The sequence below is a fragment of the Siniperca chuatsi genome, linkage group LG14 (genome assembly GCF_020085105.1).
Source record: "Siniperca chuatsi isolate FFG_IHB_CAS linkage group LG14, ASM2008510v1, whole genome shotgun sequence".
NCBI classification, from domain to species: domain Eukaryota; kingdom Metazoa; phylum Chordata; class Actinopteri; order Centrarchiformes; family Sinipercidae; genus Siniperca; species Siniperca chuatsi.
In genome coordinates this window covers 28,066,305-28,084,614 of record NC_058055.1, presented here as the reverse complement: position 1 = coordinate 28,084,614, position 18,310 = coordinate 28,066,305, and the positions used below count along the sequence as shown (strand labels likewise).

General features: G+C 41.0%; 2 protein-coding genes across 2 annotated transcripts; both read left to right on the top strand.

Moving 5' to 3' along the window:
- The first annotated feature begins 260 nt into the window (after positions 1–260).
- Positions 261–7,541, top strand: LOC122888779 (olfactory receptor 52B6-like). The gene is given in 6 exon segments (XM_044223619.1): positions 261–1,034; positions 1,037–1,098; positions 1,101–1,176; positions 1,214–1,536; positions 4,779–4,800; positions 6,440–7,541. Coding segments are annotated over 6 exon segments (1,812 nt in total). The 5' UTR covers positions 261–652; the 3' UTR covers positions 7,387–7,541.
- Positions 7,542–13,801: 6,260 nt separating this feature from the next.
- On the top strand, positions 13,802–17,098 carry LOC122887742 (olfactory receptor 2F1-like). Its single transcript, XM_044221226.1, has 2 exons — positions 13,802–13,884; positions 15,539–17,098. The coding sequence occupies exon 2, from the start codon at positions 15,556–15,558 to the stop codon at positions 16,510–16,512; it is 957 nt and encodes a 318-aa protein (XP_044077161.1). The 5' UTR covers positions 13,802–13,884; positions 15,539–15,555; the 3' UTR covers positions 16,513–17,098.
- Positions 17,099–18,310: the final 1,212 nt, after the last annotated feature.

Here is an 18,310-nt window from a genome sequence, read left to right as displayed (position 1 = left end):
CTTCTTTTTGTCTGCGACATTTTGAAACAGCGATTTTTCAGGGTTATACTTTGGAAGTTTTGTTGTCAAATGAGGCATTATTTAAAGTTTTGCAGTAATTATCATTTTCTTTGATTTTTTTTTGTATTGTATGTTGTTTTTTTTAAATGTTGTTTAATTGTGTTGTACACCATGTGCACACAAATGCCAAAACAAGTTTCAGTTTGGTTAAATTATTTCATTATTTGTAATTTTTGTAAGTCTTGCGTCTCCACAGTAGGCCTTTAAAAGTAGTATTCTTATAGTACATACAGTATGTCCTGTTTGAATAATTCAATCTTCATATCATTTAACCAAGTTCCAGATTTCACAGGCAAACAACCATATTGTTGTCTATTGTTACTAAGTTCTCATATCTCCAGAACAATATTTTAATATGCTCAATTTGTGCATATTTACAATATTTTTCCACTTTTATTTCTTGCATTGAACGCTACCCTACTTTTTAGGCGGTACTGCTGACCTGTTTGAGAAGCCACTTTCTTCCACTGTTTGTGTAGATTACTGTATCTACCTAGTTATTATCTTCAAAAACATGTTTTTGATATTAAATGCCATATAAATTATTTTTTGCTCTCCCATCCTAAATAGGCTTAAAATAACCCTCTGCACTATGGAGAACCAGACTTTAAGTATAGACATTCTACAGCTGGAGGGGTTAAAGGTCAGCCCCCAGTCTTCCATTCCCGCCTTCATCCTCCTCCTCCTCATCTACATCTTCATCATGGTGTCCAACATCGGCCTGGTAGTCCTGATCACCATGGAGAGGAGCCTCCACCAGCCCATGTATCTGCTCTTCTGCAACATGAGCATTAATGATGTTTTTGGGGCCACGACCATCATTCCTCGCTTGCTGAGTGATATTTTTACGCCAGTCACAAAGCGCTACATCCATTATTATGAGTGTGTGATTCAGGCCTTCTGTGCTCATTTTCATTTAGGCGTCTCTCACACTGTGCTCATGATCATGGCCTTCGACCGCTACGTGGCCATCTGCAGCCCCTGCGTTACGCCACCATCATGACCAGCTGCAGGGCAGTTATTTTGAACCCGATGGTGATTGCGATAACGCCTCCTTGTTCAAGCTGTCCTGTGAAAGTATCCTCATCAATAACGCCTCCTTACGGCTGTCCTGTGAAAGCTAACATCACGGCCTCGGCACCTGCCCTGGGCTCCTCCATCGGCAGCGTCACTCTCACCTACCTGAAAACTGCTGCAGTGTGTGTGCTCAGTAAAAACAAGGTTCTGAACAGCCGTGCGCTGCGGACCTGTGCCACCCACCTGGCTGTGTACATCATCATGTTTGTGTCTGGCTTCATCCCTATCATCCTCCATCGTTTCCAGGACTTTTCAGACGAAAGGAAGCTAGCATCCATCTTGTTCCATGTGTTCCCTCCTACTATGAACGCTGTTATCTATGGACTGCAAATCAAAGCGGTCAGAGAAAAAATAGTCATCATGTTTACTAGGAATTCAATGACTGTGACAGAGGTGAAATGACTCAATAGTGAATTAAATGTAAATAATTTATAAAATAAATCACTGAAATTTTCAGTCATGCAATTAAAATACTTTCTCACTCGCTATGGCATGCTGAAATGTATTTTTCTTACTTTTCAAATTAATTTCACTTATCTACACACCCATTGAGTAATTATTTGATATAAATTAAATGTATGTTTATACAGTTAATTAAGAGTTTGACTTCCCTTCTTTGAGCGAATAAACACTGGGGCAATGGCTGGAACGCTTGACACATGGACAAAGATGAACTGGCACTGAGACAAGGGAACACACAAACTAAATACACTAGGGAAGGATAATGAATGACAGGTGAAACTAATCAGGATGGGGCTAATCTATATAAACAGATATCTACATATCAATGCAGTATCTGTAGTCAAGGGACAGGATTTTGGTATCGGAATCATTCTTGTTTCTGTTTGTAGTCTGTTTGTAGTCCGAGTAGTATTGACCAAAAAGAGACGGAACTCATTGGCCGAATTGCCCATTGGCTATTGTCTAAGGATGATTTAACTTTTTATCAGACTCGGAACCCTAGAGATGAGCTTTTTATTAGCTTTTAAAAAATGGATCCGCATCCAAAACGCTGTCAGACGATATCCGATGGGTTCCGAGATTGCTAATCGGATTGTAAACAATGACAGGCGCACGGAAGAGGACGTCTTGGCCCGGGTATCCGTTATCCGGATACACTGGAAGCCCTGAAACATTGGCCATTGCCTGAAGGCTAAATCGTTGTCAGACAATAGCCGATGGGTTCCGAGACTGGGGCAGGGGCAGACAATGCAAATAAAATAAAACTGGAGAAACTAGCAGAGACAGCTAGATTTGAAAGTATCCAACTGAAAAAATCAGCTGGATACCCCCCGTTTAGGCCTCCTTCCAAAGCCCCTTCCCCAAAACACATTTGCATGCACAATAAGTGCACGGACAGAGTGCGCGCAGGTAGGCCAGGAATGATTGGATGTGCTTATTACTGGCCTGCGACAGCCACAGATACCGGAGTTTTTACATTTTTCTCCAGAGGATTTGATTTATTGATTGCTGTCGGGATGTGAAGAGCAAAGGCTTTGCCTACTGAGATTAACTAAGTAGGTCCAATGCGTACTCTCAGATAAATATACGATAATATTTTAACAGTATCATGATCCAGGGGAAATGTTCAACAACTAAATCTACCTTGAAGTGTAGCAATGCATTATGTTACTCTCAAATGCAAGCCACGCCTTCTCACCTCCCTAGATGCTAACCAATTTAGCAATGCACAAGAGTTATTAGTTTCAATTATGGTATAAAGAAAAGTGAAGCTGTAATAAAAACCACATGTTTTTATCAAAATATCTGATGCTTAGCTTTACAGCCTATCAAGAAAACACATAAATGCACCATTATTGTTGTGTGTGGTTCGTTATGTCAATATTGCAGGCAAATAATGTCAGTTTGCAGTGAGCTCACGGCCAGTTCAGCTCACATTATTCAAATTTCACCACTTTAGCCATTGGCAAGACAGCAAAATATATATGTCAAACAACAGCCAAATGAGTACATTTGCTCCAGGAAAATAAATTTAAGATAGAGCTGAAACAATTAGTCAATTTATCGATTTGTTATTATTGTTATATAATCAATCAATGTTTAGCAAAAATGTTAAAAAAACAGCTTCATGAATGTATTTTCTGCTTTAGTTTAATGTCATTATAGATTGAATATCTGGTTTTTGGACTGATGTTCGGACAAAACAAGCAATTAAGAGATCAACTTGGGAATCTGGAAAATAGCCGGCAGAATAACCATCACACCTATGCAAATTAAAATGCCTAGATGTAGCAGCATTATAGAAAACTTCCAAAGATTCAGGTTGAGAAACAGCCTGCCTCAGAGCTAACTCACTGGTATTTGCAAAGCAAAGAAAAAGCCAATACTTAGTCAAGGCAAAGCACAATCAGCAGATACTTTACAGGAGGATTAGGGTTCTAACCTGCCATTTGAGCTGTTCAGAAATCAGAAATAATTTATAGGTTTATACGTTGGCTAATATATCATCAGCTCTGACTCTCAACATTGGCAAGCAGGAAGCAGTGCACACGGCACAAACTCGATTATTTACTTAACAAAGGTGTCCAAAAACAGGAAGAGCGGTGGCAGGAACACTAGCAGCAAACAGCTTTAGCATGAGGGGCATTAATATTAATAATTAATATAAAGCAATCAATCAAAGTAATAGACAACTGATTTCTTGTGCATGGAAGTTAGTATCCTATGCACAAAGAAATATAATCTTTCTAGATTTTCGGGCGCTCTGTAACTTTACTTACATTAGTGTATCATATTTCATCTTAGAATTTATTTCATTGAAAGGTCGACAAAACTATCTCATAACAATAATAAATAAAATTACCAAAAATTCTTAAAAAGGGTTAAGTTGACATACTTTGCTGGCAGCCCAAGTAAAATATATCTGTGGGAAACATTGCAAATACAAGGCACTATGCAAAATGTTGAAAACCTTAAAAGGAAAGCTGTGATGCTTCAGTTTCAGTTTATTCACAAACAGTTCAAATACATAAGACATAATCTGAAATGGGACACCCTGATAAGCTATCTGAAGCTTGAGAAAAGGGGCAGCTATGCTTATGTTTTCACTGAAAAGCCATTCAGCTAATTCACATTTATTTAATTTGAATTTCTGAATGATATATAATAGCCTATGACTTAATCATGAAAACTGAGTTATTACAAAGTGCACAAAATGGTTATTTTCTTTCAAAAAGGAAGCAGATGATTGTTGACAACAGTAGTCGTGTTACAACGGTTAGGTAAACTGTAATGTGAGCTGTCCGTATAAAGTTTGCTTTGAATCTTGTGATGGCATCTATGAGTGGGAAAGACTGAAAAAGGTTGTTGGCGGTATTTGTGGTTGTTGGCGAGATATTATCAGTGCTTCTGAAGGGTGAAGCCACAGTGGACTGTAAGCTGGATTACAGTCAGAAACATTGCTAATGTAATGTAATGATAATGTTCCATGTAAACATCATGTCATGGATCAAAAGCAGGATGAGATGAAGAGAAGAGGAAGAGATCAAAGCCCTCAGGGCCACCAGTAGAGGTCTGGCCCATAGGGCACCAGAGTGGCCAGGAGCATCACTGCTTTGTGAACCAGGGGCCGTTGAGTCATCTTATAAAAGGTGTCTGCCAGTCCACCTCTGGTCTGGCAGGAGGAGGTTTACGTCAGCAGAGGTAAACCTGACACAAACACACTCATAAAAGTTTAACAATGATGTTGTCCACTGTTCACTGAATACTGAATGTACTGTATTGTATGTTATGTTAACACAAACAAGAGTGAAAGGTTAATATTGATGAACGAATTGAACTGTAATCAGGAAAATTGGAGAAGAATCCAAGATGAAATGGAATGAAAGCAGGAGTACAATAATCTGTCAGATGTTTTACTGCAAAACTTTGTTTTTGAAAGAGCTTAAAATTATTTGAAGGCTTTAGAGTTGCTTCTTTATTAAATGTTCATATTTGTTCTATCAAAACAGCCTGTGAACTCACAAATTAATGTGCACTACTCTTAAATATTAGATTTACTTAAAGTGGTGACCCCTGTTTGTGTTGACTACGCAAGAGCTACACTGCGAGACCGGTTGAGTGTTTATTGACATGTTGTTAATGGTATTCGGTCTCACCAGTGATACTGTGCTGTATATTTCCAGGCTATTCTGGAAATGAGTGAAATCAGACTGAACATAGAGGTGACCTTTGAGTTGCGGTGTGTTTCATCTTTGTTTTCACTGAAGCAGATCAGCGGCCTGATTATTCAAATTCATGTTTGCACAGAAATAATAGCTTTTTGTTGAACCTTGTGACTTCAATTTTGGTGTTTTTGTTCCTGTTTTGACTTGAAAGACAGATTGAACATGGTCCTAATGTCGGGTTTAGACTCACTTTCATAAAGCGAACAGTAGGACCTGAAAATGTGATGTAATGATAATTTCAGCTTCCACAGTTAGATGAACTTGATCAGGTGCAGTGTTGATGATTGACTCAAAGATTTGTATATCTGAAGCCGGTTTTGTTTCTAATATAGGCTTAGAAAGTGTTAAAGTCAGGGCAGTCTTATTTCAGTTTCAATTTTTAAACGATCAAGTATGGTGAAGTACTTTGTTGCGATCTCTTACTCTATTGAGTCTGATAACAAAGCTAACTATTTTTTACATTTGAAGAAAGTACTTTCTGTTTTTACTGCTGCTATTAAGTACAAACCTAAAATGTTTAGATTTCAGTGCAACCTTATTGAGTGACTCTTGATAACAGATAACCAGTGATTAGTATCTAAAAAGAAACAGTCTAAAAGGCAAAATTTGAAAAGCAATAAAAGCAAACCTAAATAATAAGTTATCTCATACAGCATGGGAGAGAGTGATAAACAGAACTGTAGTATAACAGTAGTATTATCTTCTGATTTATTATTCTTTTCACATTTACAAAACATTTCAATTGACAAGGAAAGCTTGTAAGGCTTTAATGACATGAAAGAACATCAAAAGCACAATGTATTTCATTTGGTTACTTATTAAATGTACACTCCTATGATCAATGTCAAATAACTGAATCGGGAAACATTTTCAGTTCAGATGTTAATTTGTTTGTTTTGCCAAATTCAAGACAGGACTACTGCTCTGTTTGACTTTTCTCTAAACATGCAAAATATTTACTTTATACTTCTGCAATGATTTCTTTTTGCTTTACGCATTTTGTAAACTGCAGAGCTGCATTAGTTACCAGCTCACAAGTGATCATTTCTAACACAATCACTTTGACAGATCCGGTTTTAATAACAAACCCAGTGTTGACTGAATTTTCTCTCCAGGATCCTCCCCCTGCAGTATGGAGAACCAAACTTACAATATGGATATTCTACAGCTGGAGGGGTTAAAGGTCAGCTCCCAGTCCTCCATTCCCGCCTTCATCCTCCTCCTCCTCATCTACATCTTCATCATGGTGTCCAACATCGGACTCGTAGTCCTGATCTTCATGGAGAGGAGCCTCCACCAGCCCATGTATCTGCTCTTCTGCAACATGAGCATTAATGATGTTTTTGGGGCCACAATCATCATTCCTCGCTTGCTGAGTGATATTTTTACTCCAGTCACAGAGCGCTACATCCATTATTATGAGTGTGTGATTCAAGCTTTTTGTGCTCATTTTCATGCAGGCGTCTCTCACACTGTGCTCATAATCATGGCCTTCGACCGCTACGTAGCCATTTGCAACCCCCTGCGTTACGCCACCATCATGACCAGCAGGATGGTGGTGACACTGTCGGTGTCGGCCTGGGGGGCAGCTTTCTTTTTGATTGTAATCCTCGTGAGCCTCAGTGTCTGCTTATCGCGCTGCAGGCGGGTTGTACTCAACCCATTCTGCGACAACGCCTCCTTGTTCAAGCTGTCCTGTGAAAATGTTCTCATTAATAACATCTACGGCCTCGGAACCGCCATGGTGACGATGGCCTGCTCCCTGTGCAGCATAATGCTCACCTACCTGAAGATCGCCATAGTGTGTTTGAGTAGTAAGAACAAGGCTCTGAACAGAAAAGCGCTGCAGACCTGTGCCACCCACCTGGCTGTGTACATCATCCTCCTCTTATCAGGCAACATCATCATCCTCCTCCATCGTTTCCAGGAATTTTCAGACGAAAGGAAGCTAGCATCCATCTTGTTCCATGTGGTCCCTCCTACTATGAACGCTGTTATCTATGGACTGCAAATCAAAGCGGTCAGAGAAAAAATAGTCATCCTGTTTACTAGGAAAAAATGATTGTGTGAGGTGAAATGACAAAACTGATTTAAATGTAGAAGAAATGGTAATTAAATACTATGATAGTACTGAAGTACTAGCGAAATGTCCTGTTAAAATATATATACACACATACAGTGGTGTGAAAAAGTAGAAAAAAGCCCCCTTCTTGATTTTTTTTTTGCATGTTTGTCACTCTTAAATGTTTCAGATCATCAAACAAATTTAAATATTAGTCAAAGATAACACAAGTAAACACAAAATGCAGTTTTTAAATGAAGGTTGTTATTATTAAGGGAAAACAAAATCCAAACCTACATGGCCCTGTGTGAAAAAGTGATTACCCCCTAAACCTAAAAACTGGTTGGGCCACCCTTAGCAGCAACAACTGCAATCAAGTGTTTGAACTTCCTTTTTAAGGTCATTCCACAGCATCTCAAAAGGATTCAGGTCAGGACTTTGACTAGGCCGCTCCAAAGTCTTCATTTTGTTCAGAGGTGGACTTGCTGGTGTGTTTTGGATCATTGTCCTGCTGCAGAATCCAAGTTCGCTTCAGCTTGAGGTCACGAACAGATGGCCGGACATTCTCCTTCAGGAGATTTTGGTAGACAGCAGAAATCATGGTTCCATTTATCATTGTCTTCCAGTTCCTGAAGCAGCAAAACAGCCCCAGACCATCACACTACCACCACCATATTTTACTGTTGGTATGATGTTCATTTTCTGAAATGCGGTGTTACTTTTATGCCAGATGTAATGGGACACACACAACTTTTGTTTCGTCAGTCCACAGAGTATTTTCCCAAAAGTCTTGGAGGTCATCAATGAGCAAATGGGCAAAAATGAGATGAACCTTAATGTTCTTTTTGCTCAGCAGTGGTTTTCATCTTGGAGCTCTGCCTGCAGGCCATTTTTGCCCAGCCTCTTTCTTATGGTGGAGTCATGAACACTGACCTTAACTGAGGCAAGTGAGGCCTGCAGTTCTTTGGATGTTGTTGTGGGATCTTTTGTGACATCTTGGATGAGTCGTCGCTGCGCTCTTGGGGTAATTTTGGTCGGCCGGCCACTCCTGGGAAGGTTCACCACTGTTCCATGTTTTCGCCATTTGTGGATAATGGCTCTCACTATGGTTCGCTGGAGTGCCAAAGCTTTAGAAATGGCTTTTCCAGTCTGAAAGATCTCAATTACTTTCTTTCCCATTTGTTCCTGAATTTCTTTGGATCTCGGCATGATGTCTAGCTTTGGAAGATCTTTTGGTCTACTTCACTTTGTCAGGCAGGTCCTATTTAAGTGATTTCTTGATTGAGAACAGATGTGGCAGTAATCGGGCCTGGGTGTGGCTAGAGAAATTGAACTCAGGTGTGATAAACCACAGTTAAGTTATGTTTTAACAGGTGGGGCAATCACATTTTCACACAGGGCCATGTAGGTTTGGATTTTGTTTTCCCTTAATAATAACAACCTTCATTTAAAAACTGCATTTTGTGTTTACTTGTGTTATCTTATAAAAATATCTGCAGTTGGGTTCCAAAAATAGCTGGTTCTGTTTTGGATCTGGCTCCAGGTTCATAAAAGACCCGGATTGGTTATTTTGAGGGCAGCTGTGGCTCAGGAGGTAGAGCGGCTCCCTGATCACAGGGTTGGTGGTTCAAACCCCAGCTTCACATGCCAAGGTTTCTTTGGGCAACACTGAACCCCAAATTGCTCCTGTGTGGTACCTCGCTGCCATCATTGTGTGAGTGGTTGAATCAGAGGAATTTGCACTTTGGATAAAAGCGATTTACAATCAAATCTCATAATCTTGTGTCTCTCTTCACTTTTATTCGCAATGTGCAGAACATTCAGGTAGCAGGCTTTTAATTTTTAGATGCTGCTGGCCGTTGCTTTCACTGGTTTGAATGACAGTTGTATTGTATGTATTTTCTCAGGTGTAACAAACAAACAGTAATGCTTAAATTACTTGCTAAAATATCCAAATGAAACTTGGCTGTTGTCGGGATTATGTCCTCTCTCCAAGCTGACATGAGTTATTAGCTTTGGACAAGTTAATGTGTTGTTAGCACAACATGTAGATTTTGCATGCACGTGTTGTCTTGTTTACACAAGATGAAAAAAAAGGTAGGCACACAGCTATGTTTATGGGACACAAACAAACAGAGAGTTAAAGAGATGCAGTGGTTGTGAGAAGGATAATGGTAACAGGTACAAGGTAATCAAGAATAACCAACTAACTGAAGGTTAAGGCGAAAAGATGAGTTTTAAGTTTGGATTTAAAGGCCCCAACAGAGTCATTGTGCTAAAATTACTTTCCACTACTTACTAATAATAGTATTTACAAATAATATAAAATATTCATAAATTTTAATTTTATGTAAGAACTTATGCTGTAAGAGTTTGACTTGGAGAAAAAAAAAATCCCTTTGCACATTTCTTATTATCTGTGAGGGTGTTATTGCTGATGTAAATAAGTCTTAGTCATAGTCAAAAAACATCCATACGTTAGCTTTAGCAGCTGTCTAGTCTGTTTAGTATTATTTTATGCTAAGAATTCCAAAAACTGAATAAACTTTAAGCATTAATATTTCCTTGTTATAGGTACTTTATGGGAATGAATCCACTAATGACAGTGACTAACAGTTTTGAGTTTGCGTTATACAACTCTTTATACCAAAGTATTACAACATAGATGCGTCTCCACTGTATTGCTCAAAGAAAGGACGGGCTCCTGTACTTAATTTTTTCCTACAGTGGGTTAAGTATGTGTATAATAATAAAAAGACTTTATACATCAAATGAAGTTGTCTGTCTTTATTTATTACTTCAGTGTGCCTTTGCTGGCTACATACACAACATCACACTGGTGAAGCAAGAAAGACTGAGGCTACAACTTATATATCCAAAGAAAAAGTCATGAAAATGAAGGAGCAGCTTTGTTCTTGTACACTGGAGTCTCTGTAGCATTTTGAACATAACATAATAACTTTTCTAAGACAAACGTAGGTCTCAGAGTTTAAATCTGATATTTGTTGATGCAAAATTGGTTTGAAGGTAAAGTTAAGGTTCATGGGGTTTTTTTTGGAAAGTTAATATGCAATAGTTCTGCTTGTGTGTGCTTTTGGGTGCTTGCATGTGCAGACCATGCCACAATTCATTAAAAATTAATAAATATAAAAAATGAAGACTGGTAGAATTGCGTGTGATATTATTCTTATCATTGAGAATATCAAGTGTGTCCGTTCACTGCATCTCTTTGAGTTGTCAGGTGTAATCACCTGAGCCCAGCTGAGCTGATGATGTCAACAAGAATACCAATGTCCCATTTGCAGCTTGATCTGCATTATTTCCTGCTCCTCAATTCTGATAAAACGGAGATGCTGGTCATTGGCCCGGCTTGACATAGACACCGGTTGGATAAAATAACAGTTACTCTGGACAACTAAGTTCGACAGCCAAGAAACTTGGTGTTACGTTTGATCCTACCTGCTCTTTTGATCAGCGCATTAAAGAAATCACCATGATGGCGGATGGGGGTCTGGAGGAGGGATTCAAGGGCCAGGTGGGAGGCTTGGGGCGGACGGCCTGGGGGCTGGACAGGTGCGCAGCTGGGGACCTCGGGCGGACGGCCCGGGGGCTGGACAGGTGCGGAGCTGGGGACCTCGGAGCTGTTCTCCCGAGGTCCGTGATGGAGACTGACACCATCCGAAGACCAGACAGAAGACCGGCAGCGAACACAGAGTCACAGGAGGCTGATGGCGAACACTGAGCCCTTCTGGAGGCCGGTGACGAGGACGGAACCCTTCTGGAGGCCGGTGACGAAGACGGAACCCTTCTGGAGGCCGGTGACGAAGACGGAACCCTTCTGGAGGCCGGCGGCGAACGCTGAACCCTCCGGGAGTACAGCGGCGAAGACCGAGAGTCTCTGGAGGCCGGCGGCGAACGCTGAACCCTCATGGAGGCCGGCGGCGAAGACAGAGAGTCTCTGGGAGCTGCTGTGGTCCGGCCGGCAAGAGATTAGACTGCGATGCAGCAGGGAGTACGGGAGCGGAGAGCAGTTGCCACCAGGCCGGGGTTGCTGTTTGCTGTGTTCCAGTAGGACGTGAAGGTGGCGCCTGAGGCTGCAGCAGCCCGGCAAAGGTGGTGAGCGCAGGCTGCTGTGATCCAGCGGCGGAGGCGAGGACAGGGTGCGGCCGCGATCCAGCGGCGGAGGCGAGGACAGGGTGCGGCCGCGATCCAGCGGCGACAGGGAGTGATGACTGCTGCCATCCAGCAGAGACCGGGAGCGGTGGAGAGTGACCGGAATCTGTAGGCGAGGTGGTGCCGGCTGTTGAGAGCTGGATGGTGAGTCGGGAGACCTGCTGGGTTAGCTGTGTAATTTGGGAAACCATAGCCTGTTTGCTGTCTTTCAGAGTCTGGAGTAATTGTTCATGCTGGCCTAGCAGAATCTCTCGGTTAGCCAGCACTAAGTGGTAGGGTGCTACTTCTGGGGTTTTACCTGCTGGGTCCATGTTTGGTTGGATCATTCTGTCGTAAGGGGTGCTGTATGGAGGTAAGTGGACCCAAAAGCAGATGACGAGAAAGCAGTCTCAGGAAAAAGTAGCCGGATGACTACCTTGTTTATTGTGGGGTGGTATGCAGGCAAGTACGGGCAGAACAGTAAGCAGACAGGTAGTGAGCACACAAAAGGCAGATAAGTAACGGCTAGTATAGGTGAAAGCAGGGGAGTGAGTCCAAGGTGGGAACACAGTTCACAGGGGAGCAGGCAAAATCCAAAAATCCAAAATCCAAGAATCCAAAATCCAAACAAGGTCCACGGGAGAACAAAGAATCCAATACAAACTTATGGCAAACACGCTTGGCAGGAACAACACCATGTGTACAACGATGATCCAACACTGAACAAAGAAAAGACCCAGACTAAATACCCTAGGGGAGGTGAGACAACGAGACACAGATGCAAACAATCAAGGGAGGACCAACAATCAAAACTGGAGGGAAAACAAAGACAGGAAGTCAAAACACAAGACACACAAGGGAAGGAGAATACTACAAAATAAACCAGGAAGTGATATACCTAAACTACCACAAGAGATCCTAATTCACATATTTGTTTCATCCAGACTTGATTTTTGTAACGTTTTGTTGTCGGGCTACTAAAAGTCTTCAAATGGTTCAGAATATTGCAGCAAGGATCTTAAAACTAGAACATTTGACCACATTACACCAAATTTAGCTTCCCTTCATTGGTTCCCTATCCATGTCCCCAGAGTTCAAAAGAAGTCATCTGGCTGCAGGGCCTTTTCCTATAGTTCCCCCTTCTGTTACAAGTCAAGCAGGATAACCAATAACACAAGGAGTAGGACCCAAATGCAGACAAGTAGGTGGAGCAGGTGCAGTTTAAATCCTTTAATGATTTCAACGAAAAGGCTTACACTGTTTTCAGGCAGGCAGTGATTGACCAGGGAACCAGGGAAGCAGCCCATGAAGGCAAACAAGTCCAAAGGAGCAAACAGAAAATCAAAAAGTCCATAAACCAGCCAAAGTCAAATTAAGAAAACATCATCAATTTGACAACACATGCGCTACAAATACACACAACCAAATACAGAAACGCAGTGCAAATACAAAACGACAACGGAAGTGTTTCCAGAGGACACTAAAAAGTGCTGAGCACAGCTTGGACACGCTTGTTGTTGTTAGTGACTCATGAAGTTATTGAAGTCAGTTCGTGTATCATCCACGTTTCTGTTTGTTGTGGGTTTCTGACTTCTGCTGCTGCTCTGTGCTGAAAGTGGCCGCTGCATGCACCTCGCAAGACCTTACAGAGCGAAAAGTGGAATTCTATCAACAATTTTAATGATTTGTGAGGAGAATTAGTGTTTATGACAGATATTAACCCAGGAAACGCTATTCATGTGAAGTGGTTTCAGGTGAAACTAGCTATTAACAGATACTCAGGTAGACTCCTGCCTCTTGAGGGCAGGGCTTATGTAACACAGAGTAGCTTAAATTTCTAGTTCCCGTCCCATTTTTTCACAATTGAGAATGACTTCCGGATGGGAGCCGAAACGTCGTGATTCTGAAAACAGTGTCCAGATGACTGCGACTGAAACCTTTTCTACGTTAGAACACTCCTGAACGAATGAGGGACTACACCGTCTCATTTGATACATTATTATTATTAAAATATACATTATAGCCATGTTAAGGTTAGGTTTTTTTTTCACTGGCCATTTCTTAGATTGAAAGGAGAGAAGAGATTTTTTTAGACTGTGAGTTTAATGAATCCGAGTTGTTTTACCAACTTGGAATTAGATCCAGAATGCAACTGGCTAACATGTAAATAAAAAAACAGATGAAACCCAAACCACAGTGAAGTCACACAATTGTTGACAACATGCATGATGATGCCCAGTTGACAGCAACCTTTGCCTGGTGACTGTTGAGCAGTAGGGGCCGCTCAGTATAAAAGGTTTACCAGTCCTCCTCTGGTCTGGCTGGAGGAGGTTCACATCAACACAGGTAAACCTGCCACACACACCCTCACACACAATCTAGCAATGATGTCTTCTATTGTTCACTGAATGTTGACTGTGTCTGGTATGTTTTGTGAAGAAAGAAAACAGTGAAACGCTACTATTGATTAACAGAATGATCTGTTATCTGACAGCAAATTGGAAAACAAAAATCCAAAATGAAATGTCAGATGGTTTATTGCAAAAATAAGAAAGCAGTGAAGTGTGTTTGTACTGGATGCTGTAACTGTTGATGAAAAAATGTGCCAAATTTAAATGCCAATGAAAGACAAACAAATTAAATAATATGAAACATGAATCTGTCAAGTGTCTGCGGCAATGACCTTTTAATCATATTGAATTACATGAAGTGGTGACCTGTTTCCCGACTTGTATTGATACTGTATGTCTCCAGGCTGACTGACGAGACTAAACATTGGGGTGTGATACGTTTTTAAGGCACAGCAGCCTGAACTAAAATCATTTTTAATATTCACTGATTGTACGGGAGCCTTGGTTCTGTGTAGGAGGCAGAGCCGCAAACATTATTTGTGTCAGCTGTCAAATGACTTCAGGTCACAGTGAATCATCACCTGGGGGGAAAACATGCTGGGTTTAGGATAAAACCAAAGACACTTTCATGAAGCTAAAAATATGTCTTTTTATTTCTTACATGAAAACTTGACATTGTAGACACACAGTTAGGATAATTAATCTTCTAATCATTGTGATCATGATTTCAGATTTCAGGGTTTAATGAACTTCATCAGGTGCAGCGTTGATGTTTTCTGTTGAACATTTCTGTCTATTTTCTGTTTTGACACACACATATACATTATATATATATACATATATATATACATATACATAAATATACATATACATATATATATACATATACATTATATATATATATGTGTGTTTTTACATATGAGGTGTTATGTGACAGTGCTGATAACAGAGATAATGTGCTAATGTTGCATCTTAAGACATACAAGTGTCATTACTTTGTTTACATGTGTACATGAGTGAGCCATTAGACATTGTCTGAAAATAAATCATCTGAAAGAATTCAAATAAATCTGAACTAAAAGAATGACCGAGGATCTGATTCAGCTGAAGAAATGTTTTCTGTCGTTATAAGAGAGAAAATATAAATCAGTGTTGATAACACAAGTTGGACTCAAACTGTAGAAAGATTAAACAGGAGGACATAAATGTTTGGAGTCATTTCCATTGTTGTGTGATTTTCACATAAGATTTTTTTGCTTAAGATTTGTCTCATATTAGTTTATCCCGTCTGAGAGCAGTAATTCCCATCACTGCTTGACAGATTTCTGTGTTTTTCTCTGGGCTTCTCTCACTGGTTTGTTGGGCAAGGCTCAAAATGTTGAATGAATGTGAATATGAATGTACCTCCATACACCAATCAGGATTCTGCATTATTTGAATCAAAATGTAATTTGATGATTGTGCAGTTGGTTTTTATGTTGGTAGACCACAATCTGATAAAACCACACCAACACAGTCCTGATGAAGCAGATTAACTGAGTTTTTGACTGTTACATTTATTTATTTTAAACCATAACCTAACCCTTTGACAGATCAGGTTTTGATAACAAACAGTGTTGACTGAATTCTCTGCCTATGATGCTCTCCAGGATCCTCCCTCTGCAGTATGGAGAACCAAACTTACAATATGGATATAATATTCATCGAGGGGTTAAAGGTCAGCCCCCAGTTCTCAGTTCCCGCATTCATCCTCCTCCTCCTCATCTACATCTTCATCATGGTGTCCAACATCAGCCTAGTAGTCCTGATCTTCATGGAGAGGAGCCTCCACGAGCCCATGTATCTGCTCTTCTGCAACATGAGTATTAATGATGTTTTTGGGGCCACGACCATCATTCCTCGCTTGCTGAGTGATGTTTTTACTCCAGTCACAGAGCGCTACATCCATTACATAGACTGCGTCGTTCAGGCCTTCGCTTCACACTTTCATGCAGGCACCTCTCACGTGGTGCTCATGATCATGGCCTTCGACCGCTACGCGGCCATCTGCAACCCCCTGCGTTACGCCACCATCATGACCAGCAGGATGGTGGTGAAGCTGTCGGTGTCAGCCTGGGTGGCGGCCTTCATCTCTGTCGCGATCCTCCTGGGTCTCACCATTCACCTGACGCGCTGCAGGCGGGTTATCATCAACCCGTTCTGCGACAACGCCTCCTTGTTCAAGCTCTCCTGCCAGAACCTTCTCATCAACCATATCTACGGCCTCGGCAGCGCCGTGGTCATCCTGGGCTCCTCCCTCGGCAGCATCACACTCACCTACCTGAGGATCGCCATGGTGTGTTTGAGCAGTAAGAACAAGGTGCTGAACAGCCGGGCGCTGCAGACCTGCGCCACCCACTTGGCTGTCTACCTGATCATGTTGGTTGCATCCTTCACCCCCATGATCATTCACCATTACCCCGAGTGGGCAGACAATGGGAAAGTGGCGTCCATCATGTTCCATGTCGTGCCGCCGGCCCTGAACCCCATCATCTACGGGCTGCAGTGTAAAGAGCTCAGACAGAAGATTGTCGCCGTGTTTCACAAGAATAAAGGCATGGATGTGAAAACTTTCCATAAATAACTCTTAAAGTCGCACACGCTTCCTAAAATAAAGGTCTCATCAATCAAGTACCTTGAGTTCCGTACACATTTCTCCGTAACATGAACAATTTAGGGGAATTTAAGGTATAAATTTGTATTTTACAACAGTTGATAGAAGATGTTTACAGGACTCTCTGAGCCTGCAGTTTGTAAGTTAAAAGTAAAATGTTTGTCTCAAACTTTTATTTAATTTTACTGACGATCATAAGACTGACATTATCCTCATTTTTTTTGTTATTCTAATCAAATTGTACTCGGTCTCCTATTTTACAGGACACGTTTGTATGTATTGACATGTCATGATAATATTTCACATACATTTCAATTGATTAAGCTTGTTTTGTTGTAAAATTGTATTCAATACAATAATCTGTTTTAAGTATTAAACATCCTGCTGGTTACTTTAATAAAAGCTCTGTTTTAATGTATTTTACATTATTATTTCAAAACAAGGTAGGAGTTTTTACCAAATGTGGTCACTTCATATCCAGATGGGGTCATGGGAGATTTCTAATACAGTTATATTGTTTGTTTGAATAATATGCTTAATAAAGAATGTTTAAATGTGTCAAAAAGAATCAACTTGGGGCTTTCTCCTTACTCTTGAATATAAAAGTATGGTATGCTCAAATTCAGCTGACTGCATGTGACCTAATTATTATTATCATCCAAAAAACTCATTTCCTCCACAACTATGGAATGCCATTTTAGTCAATATTAAGTAAATAAATAAATATGCCTATGAAATTAGTAAATATGTCTATGAAATAATAATTGAGTAAATATAATTTAAAAAATGAATAAATAGGTTTTTGGGTTGTTGTTTTTTTTGTTTTAAAAAGGATGTTTTTCCAAAAGACTTTTATTTATTTCACTGGAATTTTATTTCATAATGCCACTGGTGTACAAGTGGTTTGCAACAGTTCAAGGTTGTTTATCTGAAGGATTATGAGCTGATGGTCTGGAGTGCTGATCCAGGATTTATGTGAAGCAGAGCTGGCTGATTGAGCAGGGCTGTGGGCAGGAAGGCAGACTGGCAGGACACTGAGCGAGGCAGGCAAGCACACAACACAGGAGGATATGAACCTGAAGTACAAGCAGACGCAGAGTTAGAGCTCAGGTAACACACGGAAAATACTATCTAAACCAAGAACTTGGCCGTAGCGTGAGAACCACTTCAGCAAACGAAACGATCTAGCGAAGGCTAGAGAGGAGAGCCTGGGTTTTATACTACAGGAGCTTGATGAGTGGATGAGTTGCAGGTGTGCAGGTGATCAACAGCAGGAGTCCCACGCCCTAACAGACACACACACACACACCACACACACATAGACAGAGAACATGAACAGGGGACTGACAGGAACACAAGGAGGGGGAAAAGGCAGGAAAACACAGGGAATGAAAGAGAGAGGCACAGCTGGACACTGACACCCACATTTATTTATTTCAGGGGACATTTATTTCACAATGCCACATTTATTGCTGCCTGTTATACTCAAATGAAGGGGGCGTGGTTATCTCACAGACCGGACGCAGCCTCGGAGAAGACGAAAGGCCAGTTTGCAGTTTGGCTCCTGGCACCCGGCTCTGCCTCAACTCTCCGTGATTTATGGAGGTTCCTGATGCACAGATAGCTTTACTTGTTGCTAGAGTAATGTTAACTGCTAACTGCTGCTAGCAGTAGCTGCTGCTAGCTAACGTTAAGTTAGCTCAGTTAGCCATGATGCTGAGCTCGGGCCTGAAAACCTCCTCCTTCTGGCGGTCCAAAGCTCCTGTGC

What these genes read in the sequence shown, in the direction of transcription:
- LOC122887742 (XM_044221226.1), top strand. Translation starts at nt 15,556, where the DNA reads ATGGAGAACCAAACTTACAATATGGATATAATATTCATCGAGGGGTTA.